This window comes from Mirounga leonina, unplaced genomic scaffold (genome assembly GCF_011800145.1).
Source record: "Mirounga leonina isolate KUSES-001 unplaced genomic scaffold, KU_Mleo_1.0 Mir_53, whole genome shotgun sequence".
NCBI classification, from domain to species: domain Eukaryota; kingdom Metazoa; phylum Chordata; class Mammalia; order Carnivora; family Phocidae; genus Mirounga; species Mirounga leonina.
Genome location: NW_023270807.1, coordinates 93,296,457 through 93,309,911, shown reverse-complemented (window position 1 = coordinate 93,309,911; position 13,455 = coordinate 93,296,457). Strand labels below are relative to the sequence as shown.

Genomic DNA, 13,455 nt, shown 5'->3' with positions numbered 1-13,455 from the left:
GTATGTTGTCACTAGGATGTTATTAGTCTATAATATAGACATGTTCTGAGCACATCTGATCCACTGTTACCTTCACGATTTCAACAGATAAAGAACCATACATTTCAATTACGAATCAAGACTTTCTGGGTGGCGTGGATGGACTCTAACCAATAATGAGGTTTTGTTTTTTTTTTTAAGATAACAATGATCAACAAATAATTTCGGAATTTTTCGAGGCAATTTTATCTCACACTATAATATTAGAGAACAGAGTTTTCTGAACATAATTAACCTTTATTTGATGATTTCAGTATAATTTCTTCAGTCCTCACCAAGTCATCTGTTGATTTTACTGGTTAGAGATACTAAGTCTGCATCAGGCATCACACACAGTACTAGGGATTTACAAATTTAAATAGCTCTCACCATTAAGGAGTTTAGCATCTCAATGAAGGGAGATTTGTATAAGTAAAGCTTAACTTACATGATATATAAAGTGAAGAGGAAAATAGTAATTTATGCCCAGTTACAGTTAGAGGGGCTTCATTAGTTTTAAGACAGAAAGTACAGAAGCATGGTAAAACAGACACATCCAAACGTCCTTCTTCCTTCTTAAGGGGTTCTGACTCTCCCCCACAGCGCAACCCAAGTATTACAACTGAGGGGCCAAGAAGACAAAAACAGTTCTATGGGTTACCAATGAAGCAAACAAGCAATATTGTCAAGGGCATATTTGAGGGGATCAAAGCCTTCATAGAGATACATAGATAAAGATCATTTTTTAAAGTACAAATTGAGCCACAGATTTTGGAGGAAATTGAGAATTGAAATCATACTTTCCATCACTTTCAAAACGAAAATGTCAATTCTTTGGCAGGACTATCAATGCTTTCATCCTCTTGCCTCCTGTCTTAGTCAGCTTGGGCTGCCATCACAAAATACCACAGATGGCTTTGGCGAGGGAAATTTATTTTCTCACAGTTCTGGAGGCTAGACATCTGAGATCAAGGTGCCGCCAGGGCTGGGTTCTGGCGAGGCCTCTATTTTCTGGCTTGTAGATGGCTGCCTTCTTGCTGTGTCCTCACATGACCTCTTTGTGTGCTTGGAGAGAGAGAGAGTAAGCAGAGCAAAGAGAGAGAGATATCTTTAGTGTCTCTTCCTCTTCTCACAAGGAGACCAGAGCTATGGGATTCAGGCCCCACTGCTCACTGCATCTAACTTACCTCCTGAAAGGCCCCATCTCCAAATACTGTCACATTGGGGGGGGGAGGGCTTTAACATAGGAAGTTTGGCAGGACACAATTCAGTGTCTTAACACCTCTCCGCCTGTGTGATCTCACATTTACAACTCCTGTTCTTCATAGGCTTTCTGCCATAGCAACACCAAATTCTTCAAATTCCCCATATTTCTTGCATTTTTTTCCCCCTCATGCTGTTGTGCATGCTTTATTTTTGCTCACTTCTCCCTGCTCGTCTGCCTGGCAAACCTACCTTTCAAACTCTTCTTCAAGGCCTTCCCTGACTTTTCCCAGGAAGAATTACTGTGTCTTGTATATAACCTCCAGTAATATAGCATTATCATGTTAAGTTTTAATTGACCATGGATGCTCAATACATATTATTTTTGAACATATGAATGATGCTAATATTTTTACAAGATCTCCTAATATTGCTGAACTACGAAGCTAGTTCTCCAGGAAGTTATATCATGAGTTATTGTTATACAGTCATCTCTTTCCCCCTCCAAATTTCAAGGGATTTCTTTTTTTTTTTTTAAAGATTTTATTTATTTATTTGAGAGAGAGGATGAGAGGAGAGAGAGAGCACATGAGAGGGGGGAGGGTCAGAGGGAGAAGCAGACTCCCCGCTGAGCAGGGAGCCTGATGTGGGACTCCATCCTGGGACTCCAGGATCATGACCTGAGCTGAAAGCAGTTGCTCAACCAACTGAGCCACCCAGGCACCCTCAAGGGATTTCTGAAAGGACAGGTGCTCTTGCCTCAGATTTTCAGATAGAAGTTTGAGGAAATAACTAATTATAAAGATTAATTTTATATTGATGTTCATATCCCGATCTGATTTCCTGAAGGTAAGGTCTAATGTATTTTTAAATAAAAATACTTAACATTGTAAATTTGAAATAAAAACAGTAATGTTATTTAAAATATAAAGGAAAGAATGGGAAACTCGGGTCTCCCTAGCAATGTGGGACACCCTCTCCAAGATGATATATTAATCCATTGCATTCAAATCCTGCTCATTTTCTCCCTGGACTCAATCCATTTACTACCAGGCCATTGGCTCCAGGCTGTGTGTTCACATTCTTTATTCACTGCCTTGCACCTGCAGTTAATTGGGACACATTGCCTAGATAACAGAAAAATCTGGCTGATACACCTCCCACTAATAATAGGGATCATGACCTTGATTGTGACCCATGACCTTGATAATGTGGAGTTCACTTAGAACATCTCACTATACTCACAATAATTTAACTGGTGATTTACCTACATGGACGATACACATTGTCTGAAATGGGTAGCCTGAGCTTAGAAACTTTCAGTATTAGCTGCATAGCTTCAGGCACATCTATTATCTGGTGGCTCAGTTTCCTCACCTATAAAACAGGGACAACAATAGGACCCACCTCTTAGGATCACTGGCAGGATTAAATGAATTAATACATGTAAAATACTTAGAATAGTGCCTGGTCCCTAGCGAGCACCTAAACGTTAGCTATTATCTTTACTATTATTAAAGTACTGCTCACTCGGAATTAGTCCTATTTAAATACAGTCCAGTGAATGAGCTTTCGGTCTCAGAATTCCATACAGACATGAGAGATTATAACCAACCAGGTAAGCATATCTCCATATGAGGGAGGTCTTAAAATTTTGTGATCTTTTAAGAACAGAACTTTTCTACTGGTGGAGGTTTACTTATGGTCCAAAGTAGATGATCTGATCCAATTGCTCTAATACATAACATGAGTAAAGTTAAAAAATAAAATGGGGACGGGCAGGGGAAGCTACACAGATAACCCAAACTCTTCAACCCCTAGTCATTGTTCTTTCAGAGTTGAAGATATTTATAACAACACTGCTATTAGGGTGTAAGTTTCTTTAGAAAGAATAGCATATAACCTAATTTTAACACATACACAGTAACCTCAAATTTCTAGAAGTTATGATATATATACAGATAGATAGATAGATAGATAGGTATATACAGAGAGAGAAAGAGAGAGAGATCAATTCATATGAAGACCCTAGGCTGTTAACTTTCAAGACCTGTAACTGGGGTCTTTTTCTTGGTGTAATCTTGAAGCCTGCATACTTCCTTGGCCATGCTAACCATGGGAACTGTTCTTGGCTTCTAGCTCCAGTTCAACAGTGATTTGGTGAGATGTCTGTGACAATCAGTGTAGATAGAACTTTATCTTATTTTTTCTTCCCCCTCTGTCTGCACTGGCAAAACAATGTTATCAAATAGTTTTACTCGGGATGGTCACAAGAACCTGGGAACATTGTACTTCAGCCTAAACGTTAGCAGAATTCGGCAACGAAATATCCCTACTGCAATTAACAACCACTCATTCTTTTCAGGTGTTCAGGTTAAAGACTTGGGAGTCAATCTTCACTCCTCCTATACTCATACCTCATACCAGTTTATCGGAAATACTGTGTCTGCTTTAAAAATAGCCAGAAACCAATGACATCCTATTACCTCCACAACTACCCCTGGTCTAAGCCATCATATTTTACCTTCATTATTGCAATACTCTTGTAACTGGTCTCCCAGCTTCCACTCTTACCCGCCTTATGGCCTAGTCTCCACACACAGTATGATCCTTTTAAAAGTTAAGTCACAATCAGGCCACTCTTCTGTTCAAAACCTCTCAAAAGATCCCCATCTTGTTCAGAGTAAAAGTCGGATCTCTTACAAAAAGCCTATATATGGTCCTAAGCCTGTGGCTCCCTTCACCAGCCTTCCTCACTTCTACCTTCTGACCTCTTCTCTACCTCCCTGGAGGAGCCTGGAATGCTCTTCCTCCTTCTTCCTTCTTCATGCAGTCACCTCAGTGAGGCCCATCCTGGCTATCCTACTACTTAAATATGCATGTCTCCACACACCTAAGCATTTCCTATCCCATACTCATTTTATCACTAATACAGAAACTCTGAACTTCCTGGCAAGTTCCCAGGTAATGCTGATGCCGGGGGTCCAGGAACCACACTTTGCGAACCACCGCTTCAGGAGAATCTCTCCTCCCAGATTCTCATTCTTTTGTGATTTGGGTAGGGCTAAATTACTTAAAACTTCAGGGACCTCCAGGCTACCCAAGTGTCTCTTAACTCAGAATGCCAGGCCCCACCCTTACAGTTTTTTTCTGATTGGGTAGGACTGGGGCAAGAGCCTGAGATTTGCATTTCTAACAATTACCCTTTGAAAACCACTGGTTTCCTTGTTTCTGTTTCCTCTCCATAAGAATATAAACTCTATGAGGCAGGAATTTTTTTCTTATTTTCCGCTGTTGTCTCATGCAAAGGACAATACCAGGTACATAGCAGCTGCTCAATAAATACATGTTGAATGACTAAATAAAAATCGCTTATCCTAGTGTTATATCAAAAAATGTCTAACTTTATCTTGCCAGATTCCATATGAAGAAATACAAAGCTAAAAGTACTTATAGTTTAATCCTCTCAGGCAAGAAAGCATTTTAAAGCAATAAGACACAGAGACAACTGGGATTTCCTGATATATGGGAAATAAATTGTTGATAATTGACATTATTAATATTAAGGTTAATAACAATAAACATTTGTGGTCTGCTACCAACTGCTGAGCACTTCATGTAAAGTATCTTGTAACAAATTCTGAGGAAGCTAGCGATGTTGCTTCCATTTTAAATAAGTGCTGTTACACCACAGCCCACTTATCAGTGAACTCCAGGGTTTCCACATTATCTTCTCCCCTCAATGTGCCCTCCCAACTGGGAGCAACAAAGTAGGATGTAAAATAGGAGTTGACAGTTTTCTTTCTAGTGTCCAGACATGTTAAGATCTCAATTAAAATTTGCTGGATTTATTTACCTCTTGTAACACACGGAAGATAATCCTAGACTCTCTTCTACTACAATAAAGGTCCAGAGGAATGCATCAGAGCACCAGAGTTTTAGATGCAAATGTTGAACTCTACAGAGGTTCTAAGAATTTAGTTCTGAAAGATATGAACACATTTTTCAGGAGGCATGGTTTGTGGGGCTTGTATTTTCAATACCTTAGAATAGTTTATTCTGTCTGAATGTTCATTCTATCAAACCCTATGCAATAGCATTACACTTAGGCAAAGAAAAATTAAAAGACAAATGATTATGAGTTAATGATTCATTTTCTTTCAAAGAGACTGTTAGAACAGGGGTCAGCAAACTTCTTCTTACAGGGCCAAATAGTAAATATTTTAGACTTGCAGGCCATCTAATTCTGCAGTCAGGGAAAGCAAACACCGATTAAACATAAATGATGGGTATGGGTTTTTTTCAATAAAACTTTATTTACACAACAGGTGGTCTGCCTACTGACTATACATAGTTTGTGGACCCCTATGTTAAATGACTCCAATCTCAATGGGATGAACGAAATGGACCAGATAAATTTGGCAAATTTACCTCTTTCCTTTTAAAAACTGTTTTTTTACTATAGAAATATCCATATTCCTATATAAACATAATGACTTCAATAATGACAAACTCTAGCATGCAAATTAAAACACATCTGGCTCTGTAATAAGCTGAACAAGTTAAAAGAATCCTTTTATTTATTTTTTACACAGCACAAATGCAGGTGACACACAGTAAGTCCATAATCTCCCACAAAACTTAGAAATTTAACAACTGAGTCTAAATTCTTATAATCTTCTGCATCGCTCCTAGCTATACACTGTATGGAATCCATTCCATAGCAGCAGAGGAGAACCTTAACTTTAAGCACCAAATTTCCAGGCATTACTACAAATGTCTTTTTTTCATTCCCTAGTACATGCAGTCAAACTGCTTATGAATAAATACCAATTCACTTTAAGCTTCAATGGAGAAGGGAAAGCAGTTGGGAAACCAACATTATTCTTACATCTAAGAGTGATTCCACCTCTTTACCTTGTATTTTCTTCCATAAAGATTTTAACTTTTAATGTAGTGATATTAAACATGAACATAAATTTAATTTTGAACATAATCCCTTTCGGATTTATCGAACAGTTTAGGATGTTCATATTTGTTTTATAAATCCAGAGGAAAACGAAAACATGATCTCTAATCTAGCATATTCTGGCAATTTTTATTAAAAGTTAAATTTAGAATTTTATAGCAAAATAATATAGTCTGTGTGTCCAAATTATGATTAAAAAATCCCTAATTTATGTATATTAAGATACAATGCGAACCCCAATACATTTTATAGAAGTGTGTTTTCATTTCCTGAAGCAGGATTCAATGGGCATTTTTAGGATTTTGCTCACATCAGCCCTGTATATCCGGAGATTACTGGATCCACTAAATGGACAATGAAAACTGGTTGAGGCTGCTGCTGAATGCTTCAACAGGAATCTGATACACAGACACAGATTTCATTGTTATAGTCAATGCAACTGAAGTCTTCCTTAAAACTGTGCTCCTGATAGGCTGAAGATAGAGTAATGGACTGTTAGTTCTTTAAGCCAAAAATGCATGGATCTACTGTACAAAGGCTTCATTCTCTGCCTGTAGTTAGTAACTTGAGGGCCTTCTGTAGATTCTGCACAGCAGTGCTGACATCTTCATATTGCAAAGCACTGCCAGCATATTTGCAGTATTTCTGGGCTCTAGCAAAGTCCTCGGGTGTTAGACGGATATCCCCTAGAAGAAAAACAGAGTGATTAAGATATCTGTAGGAATCTAAAAAGTATTCTATTAGGTTAGGTAAATGCTTACATTTAAGATTGTAGGTTATATAAAAACATGAAGGTTTTTTTTCAACCCCAGGTGTAAATATTTAACTAAGTATTTTCATGCTTTTCACTTTTTTTCTTACTAACATAAACCATACACGTGCCAATACTAATAACTTCTATGAAAAGATTTTTCTTCCAGAGGCAATAAACTAGAAGCCTTTATATTTTGATAAATTAACTGCAAAAAAATTATATTCTGTGTAAAAAAAGAATAGTAGCTTTGGTTTTCATACTAGAATTGCTGAGCCTCTCTTTTCATGGAACAATACACACAGACTAAACCATTCAACCCTCACTTGAACTAGAATATAAATATAATTCTCAATGAAAAAAATAAATAAAATTATTTAAAAAATTACATAAGTCATTTAACTTTTTTAGCATGTAAATATTTTGTTTGTGTGCCATCCATATAAAAACCTCTAGTTTAATTATCATTAAATTATAAAACTAAACATATAAACAACCTTTACAAATTATGTCCAAAATTTATTTTCACCAAGTTTTCCAGTTACACATATGATTAATAAGGGTAGAACCCGACTAAATAATCTGGGTAAAACCAAAAAAACAACTTCACTTGGGGCGCCTGGGTGGCTCAGTCGTTAAGCATCTGCCTTTGGCTCAGGTCATGATCCTAAGGGTCCTGGGATCGAGCCTCGCATCGGGCTCCCTGCTTGGCGGGAAGCCTGCTTCTTCTCCCTCTCCCACTCCCCCTGCTTGTGTTCCCTCTCTCGCTGTGTCTCTCTCTGTTCCAAGTAAATAAAACAAATCTTTAAGAAAACAAACAAAAAAACTTCACTTAATCAATCTAAGGTTTGAATATGTATTTCTAAAGATGAAATTAAAAACTGACTTTGTGCCTTGACTTCTGAAATACCATTTTCTTTAGAATTCTTTATAAGGATATTAAGAACAGATCAGAAAGAAGGCTGGGGCACAGAATATAACAAATAATGTATTTCAAATTCTGTTTATAAATGAAGTTAATATATTTCTATTCTGTTTATAAGCATGTACTTATAAACAGACTACCTTTATATAGTTGCTTTTAATTTTGCTATATGTATGTATACATACATACACACACATACATACATACATACAATACATGGCATATAATGAAAACTCCGATATTACAAAGTAGGTAATGACTCCAGGTATCCAGATACTAAGTTCTGATCCAAATCATTATTTTCTAAAATTTTCAAGAGTTCTGAAACAATGTATCCTAAAGTTTCTAGGCCAAAGCCAGGCACTCATAAGTACTGAATAACTTTAATGAATGAATATAAAAATGCTGTGTGTACATTATTTCCTACATTTTAAAATAAAGTTCATACAGAATTAAACATTAATGAAATTTCAGATTTTAAGATAATACACATAGATCTACATGCAGTAATTAGCCCAGTGTGTGACATATAAAGTCTTTAAAAATTTTTTGATTATTAAAGATCACAGGTAGTCTTTACTGTTGTGAATAAGAGATTATATATTCCAATTTTGACAGATCGTTTCAATTTTCTTGAATTTCAGTCTTGCTTAAAAAGCAAGAAATACAAATCAATACACTAGTAAAATACAATTATACATATATATTTATATTTATTTATATTTTTATTATATTATTTATATTTATGTTTATTATTTTTATATTATTTGTATTTATTATATATATATATAAATATGTATAAACATTTTTCCACAAATCTTTTAGTATTTTAGTGCCTTGGCATTTGTTACCCATTAAACCTAAAAAACAATTATCCTGCAGTTGTTCTGTTGACAATTTAGTCAGGACACTTTAGGTTCTTCAATGGTTTTTCCAAATATATTAAGAGGTTCTAGTCATCTAAAGCTATACATCCTATCTAGGTGAGGGAGACGCCTTTGAAAATGGAGTTTACCCCACTACTCATTTCGTGCTTGAATAGCCCGTCCTCTTATCTCAGGGCAATCTTTAAGTATGTAGGGAAACCATTCAGAATTTATCGGACCTGCTGGAAGAAAGCCCCAATGATCAGAACTAATCTTATTTTTACAGCCTTAGCCTTAGCAGTGTTTTGCTGATATATCACTTATTTATTAATGAGATGTATGTAGTGGTAAGAACTCCATTACTATTTTAGTTTTTATAAGCTAAACTTATCCACCAATGATAAAACTATTTTAAAACACAAATATTGCACTTTTCATGAAATAACAATTTCAATATTCAGAAAATGTGAATGAAAATATTTTAATAGAAAAATATCATTACATGTATGTAATATATATAGCTTATAAACATGTATGAAATTATGTAACTATCATATAAAATATAACTAGATAATAACCAACTCAAAGACTCAGATATAAAATGTAACTTATAGATTTAAATAGAGATGCAAGACTTATTAATTAAAAATATAAAGAACTTAAAAAGCCATGTCAAATAGTTACTTTTGCTATTTTATAACACTTCAGGCTTCCCTTCATTTAACAAATATCATCTAAGAGTCATTAATAATAAAATGTGATTAAAATTTTAAATTAAATAAAAAGAAAATCTGCCTAATTATGATTCTTTTAACTTAGCATTTGAAAACTAGATAAAGTGGAAAATATATAAAAGGAGAAGAGAACAACTGTTCAATTTCAGTATCTGATGTTATATACAAAATAGTAAATACTGCTTAGAGCACCCAAATAAAAGCTGTTTTTTCTCTTATTAAAATTTACTAGAGGCCATAATCAGACCAGAGAGAGAGCACACTGTGGATGTAAAAGGTGTCTGAAGGAGTAAAGATGTTGTCTAACAGAGTGTCTCTTTTCTGAACTCTATGTTTAATATGTTGCCAATGGCTTCAGAGAAGACCGTCCTCATCACAGGGCTGCTTTTCTCCTCCACGGGGCAGAACAAGAAGGCAGAAGACAGCTAGAGCTATTACTCAAGTTCCCTATCACAGTGGGAAGAGCCTGGGTCAGCACTGGATCAAAGATAACATTTTTGGTGTGAAGAGAAATCCCTGCACACTCAGTTGACATAAGCATCCATTTCTAAGGCTAATTTATCTAATGTTATGATAGACCATAGAATACTTAATTGTAAAGATTACCCAAATGGGTCTTTAGAGACTCTTTCTTACTTAGCTAGGTAATTTTAGAAATTCATGTCAGGGGCCTTGGATAATCTGATCCTAATGTACTCTATTATCCTCGGACTTGAATGGAAAGCATGGGCAGAATCATAGGGGAACCATGTGATACGCAGTAAATCTTGGGAGTAAAGATAAAGCTCAGTACTGAACCCTTATATCCAGGCATTGCCAAGATATGTTTCTTAGAAATGGCAACACTAGAAGGATTAGAGGTAGAATTTGATTAGGTCAGGCACTGTGCTAATAAATTTGTTTCAGATATTCCATTTAATTCTCAAAAAAATTCATGAGGTAAGCGGTTATTCACACTCTAATACTAGAGAGAGAGATGTAAGTTAAAAAAGGAAATGTTCTGCTTCAACTACCTACCACCTTTCCGATTCCATTGTCAGCCTTTCCACAGTCAGTCACAAATTCACTACAGAAATGTTTAATGTATTAATACTAACGCACATACACTATGTGTATTAAAGGTGGTAAGTACTAAGCACTAAAGAGAAAAATGTTAGCAGGAAAGGGGTTCAGCGAGTATTTATTAGAGGTGGTGGTGAAGACAGTGATGGTTATGAAACTACTAGTTTTGGTCTGAGTATTATCTAGAATTTTTCCATGTTCTTAAACACATACATACATGCAGGAAGGTAGTTTTAATATTTTTTTTCCTAAATAGGGTCATACTATATATAATGTTCTGCGACCTGTTTTTTGTTTTTTTTTTTACTTAATATGCTTAGGAGATCTTTTCACATCAAAGTTACCATATATATATATTTAATATCTGCTCAGTATTCCATATGACAAATGAACCATAATACCCCATTAATTAGCACTTAAAAGATTATTTTCTACTATTGCGATGATGTTGAAATAAAATATCCTTGTAAATTTTGTGTCCATGTCTGAGTATTTTTTCAAGACAGTAGAATATAGCAGGTTCAAAAAAATTACATTTGCAATTCTGATAGTGACATAGTGTTGCTGCGAAAACTTTACGAAGGTACATTTCCCACCAACAGCATGTGAGAGTCATTTCTTAGGACTTCAATGCCACTATATCCACTGTATACCAAAAAAAGGAACTATAAAAAAAGGGGGGAATGCCTTCAAATTTAGATGACACTACAGATTATTGATCCTTTAAAATATTTTTTTATCTATTGACATAAACCAAACCCAACTCATTCTAATTCTCAATTTCCCTGATTATGAATATGGCTGGGAAAGCTTTCATGTGTTCACTATCTGCATTCCCTATCATTTTCTCTGCCTGTTTTTTTCTATCGAATTAAGTTTCAGTTATTCATTTGTAGGAGCTCTTTATATATGCTCTGGACATTACTTCTTTATTTTTAAATTTCAATTTCTTCCTGGTCTATTAGTTGCATTCTAACAATGTAATGGGGAAGAAGGAGTCTTCTGTGGTATGAATTTTTCATTTTTCATTTGTCAAACCTGTTAAGACACGACTAAATCACATACAAGTATTGAGAGACAATATCTAATATATATTTTTTTCTCATAACCAATTGTTCTTTTTTTTTTTTTTTTTTGAGATCCTATTTGAGAGAGAAAGAGAGAAAGAACGAGTGGGTAGAGAGGTACAGGGAGAAGCAGACTCCCCACTGAGCAGGGAGCCCAATGTGGGGCTCCATCCCAGGACCTCAAGATCACAGCCCCAGCTGAAGTCAGACACTTAACTGACTGAGCCACCCAGGTGCCCCCCGAATAACCAATTGTTCAAACACCACTTTTGAATATATACTCTTGCCACACTGATCAAATGCCACATTCATCATTAATTTAATTCCTATAACGTGTGGTCTAATTTCCAGAGTCCCTATTCTGTTTCACTGATCTATCTATTTCAGGTATTTTCACATCAGATTTTAGGTGGGGCTTTTAAAATTGGGTGGGACTCCAGAGGGGAGTTTGGAAACCAAGTTTAACAGAGGAATATAGTATTCATTGGGCAGGTTATCTGGTCTGTCTACTAACAGATAAATATTTTCCACTATGTTCTTGGGTAACTTGCCAATTTATTACAGGTCCCTTTTTGTTTTTAACTATGGTCAGTTCCTCTTTTTGGATAATCTAATAATTTAGTATAGATAAGGAAGATCATAATCATAATACATGGTAATTTTTGAACTAAAGTAATCTAGTATCAGCTTTCGTGATAGCTTTGGCTATTTCTGCCACTATATCCACTGTATACCAAAAAAAGGAACTATAAAAAAAGGGGGGAATGCCTTCAAATTTAGATATTTTTGATAATATGAAAGAATCTTGGTTCACTGGAGAATCCAGTGAATACAGACATTCAAAGAAATGTGTAAACATTCCAATATATAATACTCTTAAGTTACAATTAGAAAACAACACCCAAAACAAGAGGTACAATATATCTCAAAAAACAGTCAACTGACTTACCCTGGGAGACTGTACTGAAAAGTGCAGGATCAATAGCTGGAATAGTCTGTGGAGTAGGTTCGATAGTATTACTTGCTACACCTGCATCAGAAAACCACAAATGGGTATAAAAGTTATACCTCTTAATTATATACTAGGAAAATATTTAAAGGATCATGAAGGAATTCCATTTCTTAATTACTTTTTTGAAATCTTAATGAATTGTAATTTGACATACTTATTTGATGCTGGAGGCTGGTATAGAAAATATGCAGGAAATATATTCTGAGTGTTTACATACACACATGTCTAATGCAGATGGTCGTTATGTCTGCATACTATACTATTTCATGCATTTTTTACTTAGTATGTTTTAGCAATAATTCTAGATATATATATATATCTACCTTGTTATTTGACATGGCTACACAGAATTCCATTCCAGGTATGAACCACAGTTTACAAAGCAGTCCTTTACTGATGGGCATTTAGGTTGTTTCCAATCTTTTGCTACTATAGATAATACTACAGTGAATAATCTGACACACTGTGTACATATACACACATATATATATGAATTCATTTATGGGAAAAAAATTTAAAGAAGTGTAACTGCAAAGTCAGGGGACATACAAGTTTTAAATTGACCAATTCAATGACTATCTTTTGCTTGATTTTGGTAAGTGCTAACCAAATATATTAAAGTATCACCATCCAACATAAATGTCCCCACAACACTTGCTTTTAAAGACACATAATTACATTAAAAAAAAAGGAATGCAAGATTTGAGAGGGATCTTCAGAGACTACCTAGTCAAGCCTAGTGCTTTGAAGCTGCTGCACCTAAAGCATAGGCAGATGATTATAAATTTTTCATATAACATTAAAAAAAAAAAGGTAAGTCTACAACCCACTCACAGATCAATCTAGGT

The 13,455-nt window shown here is 35.2% G+C and overlaps 1 protein-coding gene across 2 annotated transcripts in view; it reads right to left on the bottom strand.

Moving 5' to 3' along the window:
* Positions 1-5,770: 5,770 nt before the first annotated feature.
* VTA1 (vesicle trafficking 1) overlaps positions 5,771-13,455 on the bottom strand; it is a 64,120-nt gene continuing 56,435 nt past the window's right edge. For both annotated transcript variants that reach the window (XM_034990836.1, XM_034990837.1), the window contains exons 7-8: positions 12,545-12,625; positions 5,771-6,876 (exon numbers count right to left, since the gene is read on the bottom strand). In XM_034990836.1, the coding sequence (XP_034846727.1) occupies positions 6,731-6,876; positions 12,545-12,625 (227 nt within the window). In that variant the 3' untranslated portion in view covers positions 5,771-6,730. The remainder of the gene's footprint in view (positions 6,877-12,544; positions 12,626-13,455) is intronic.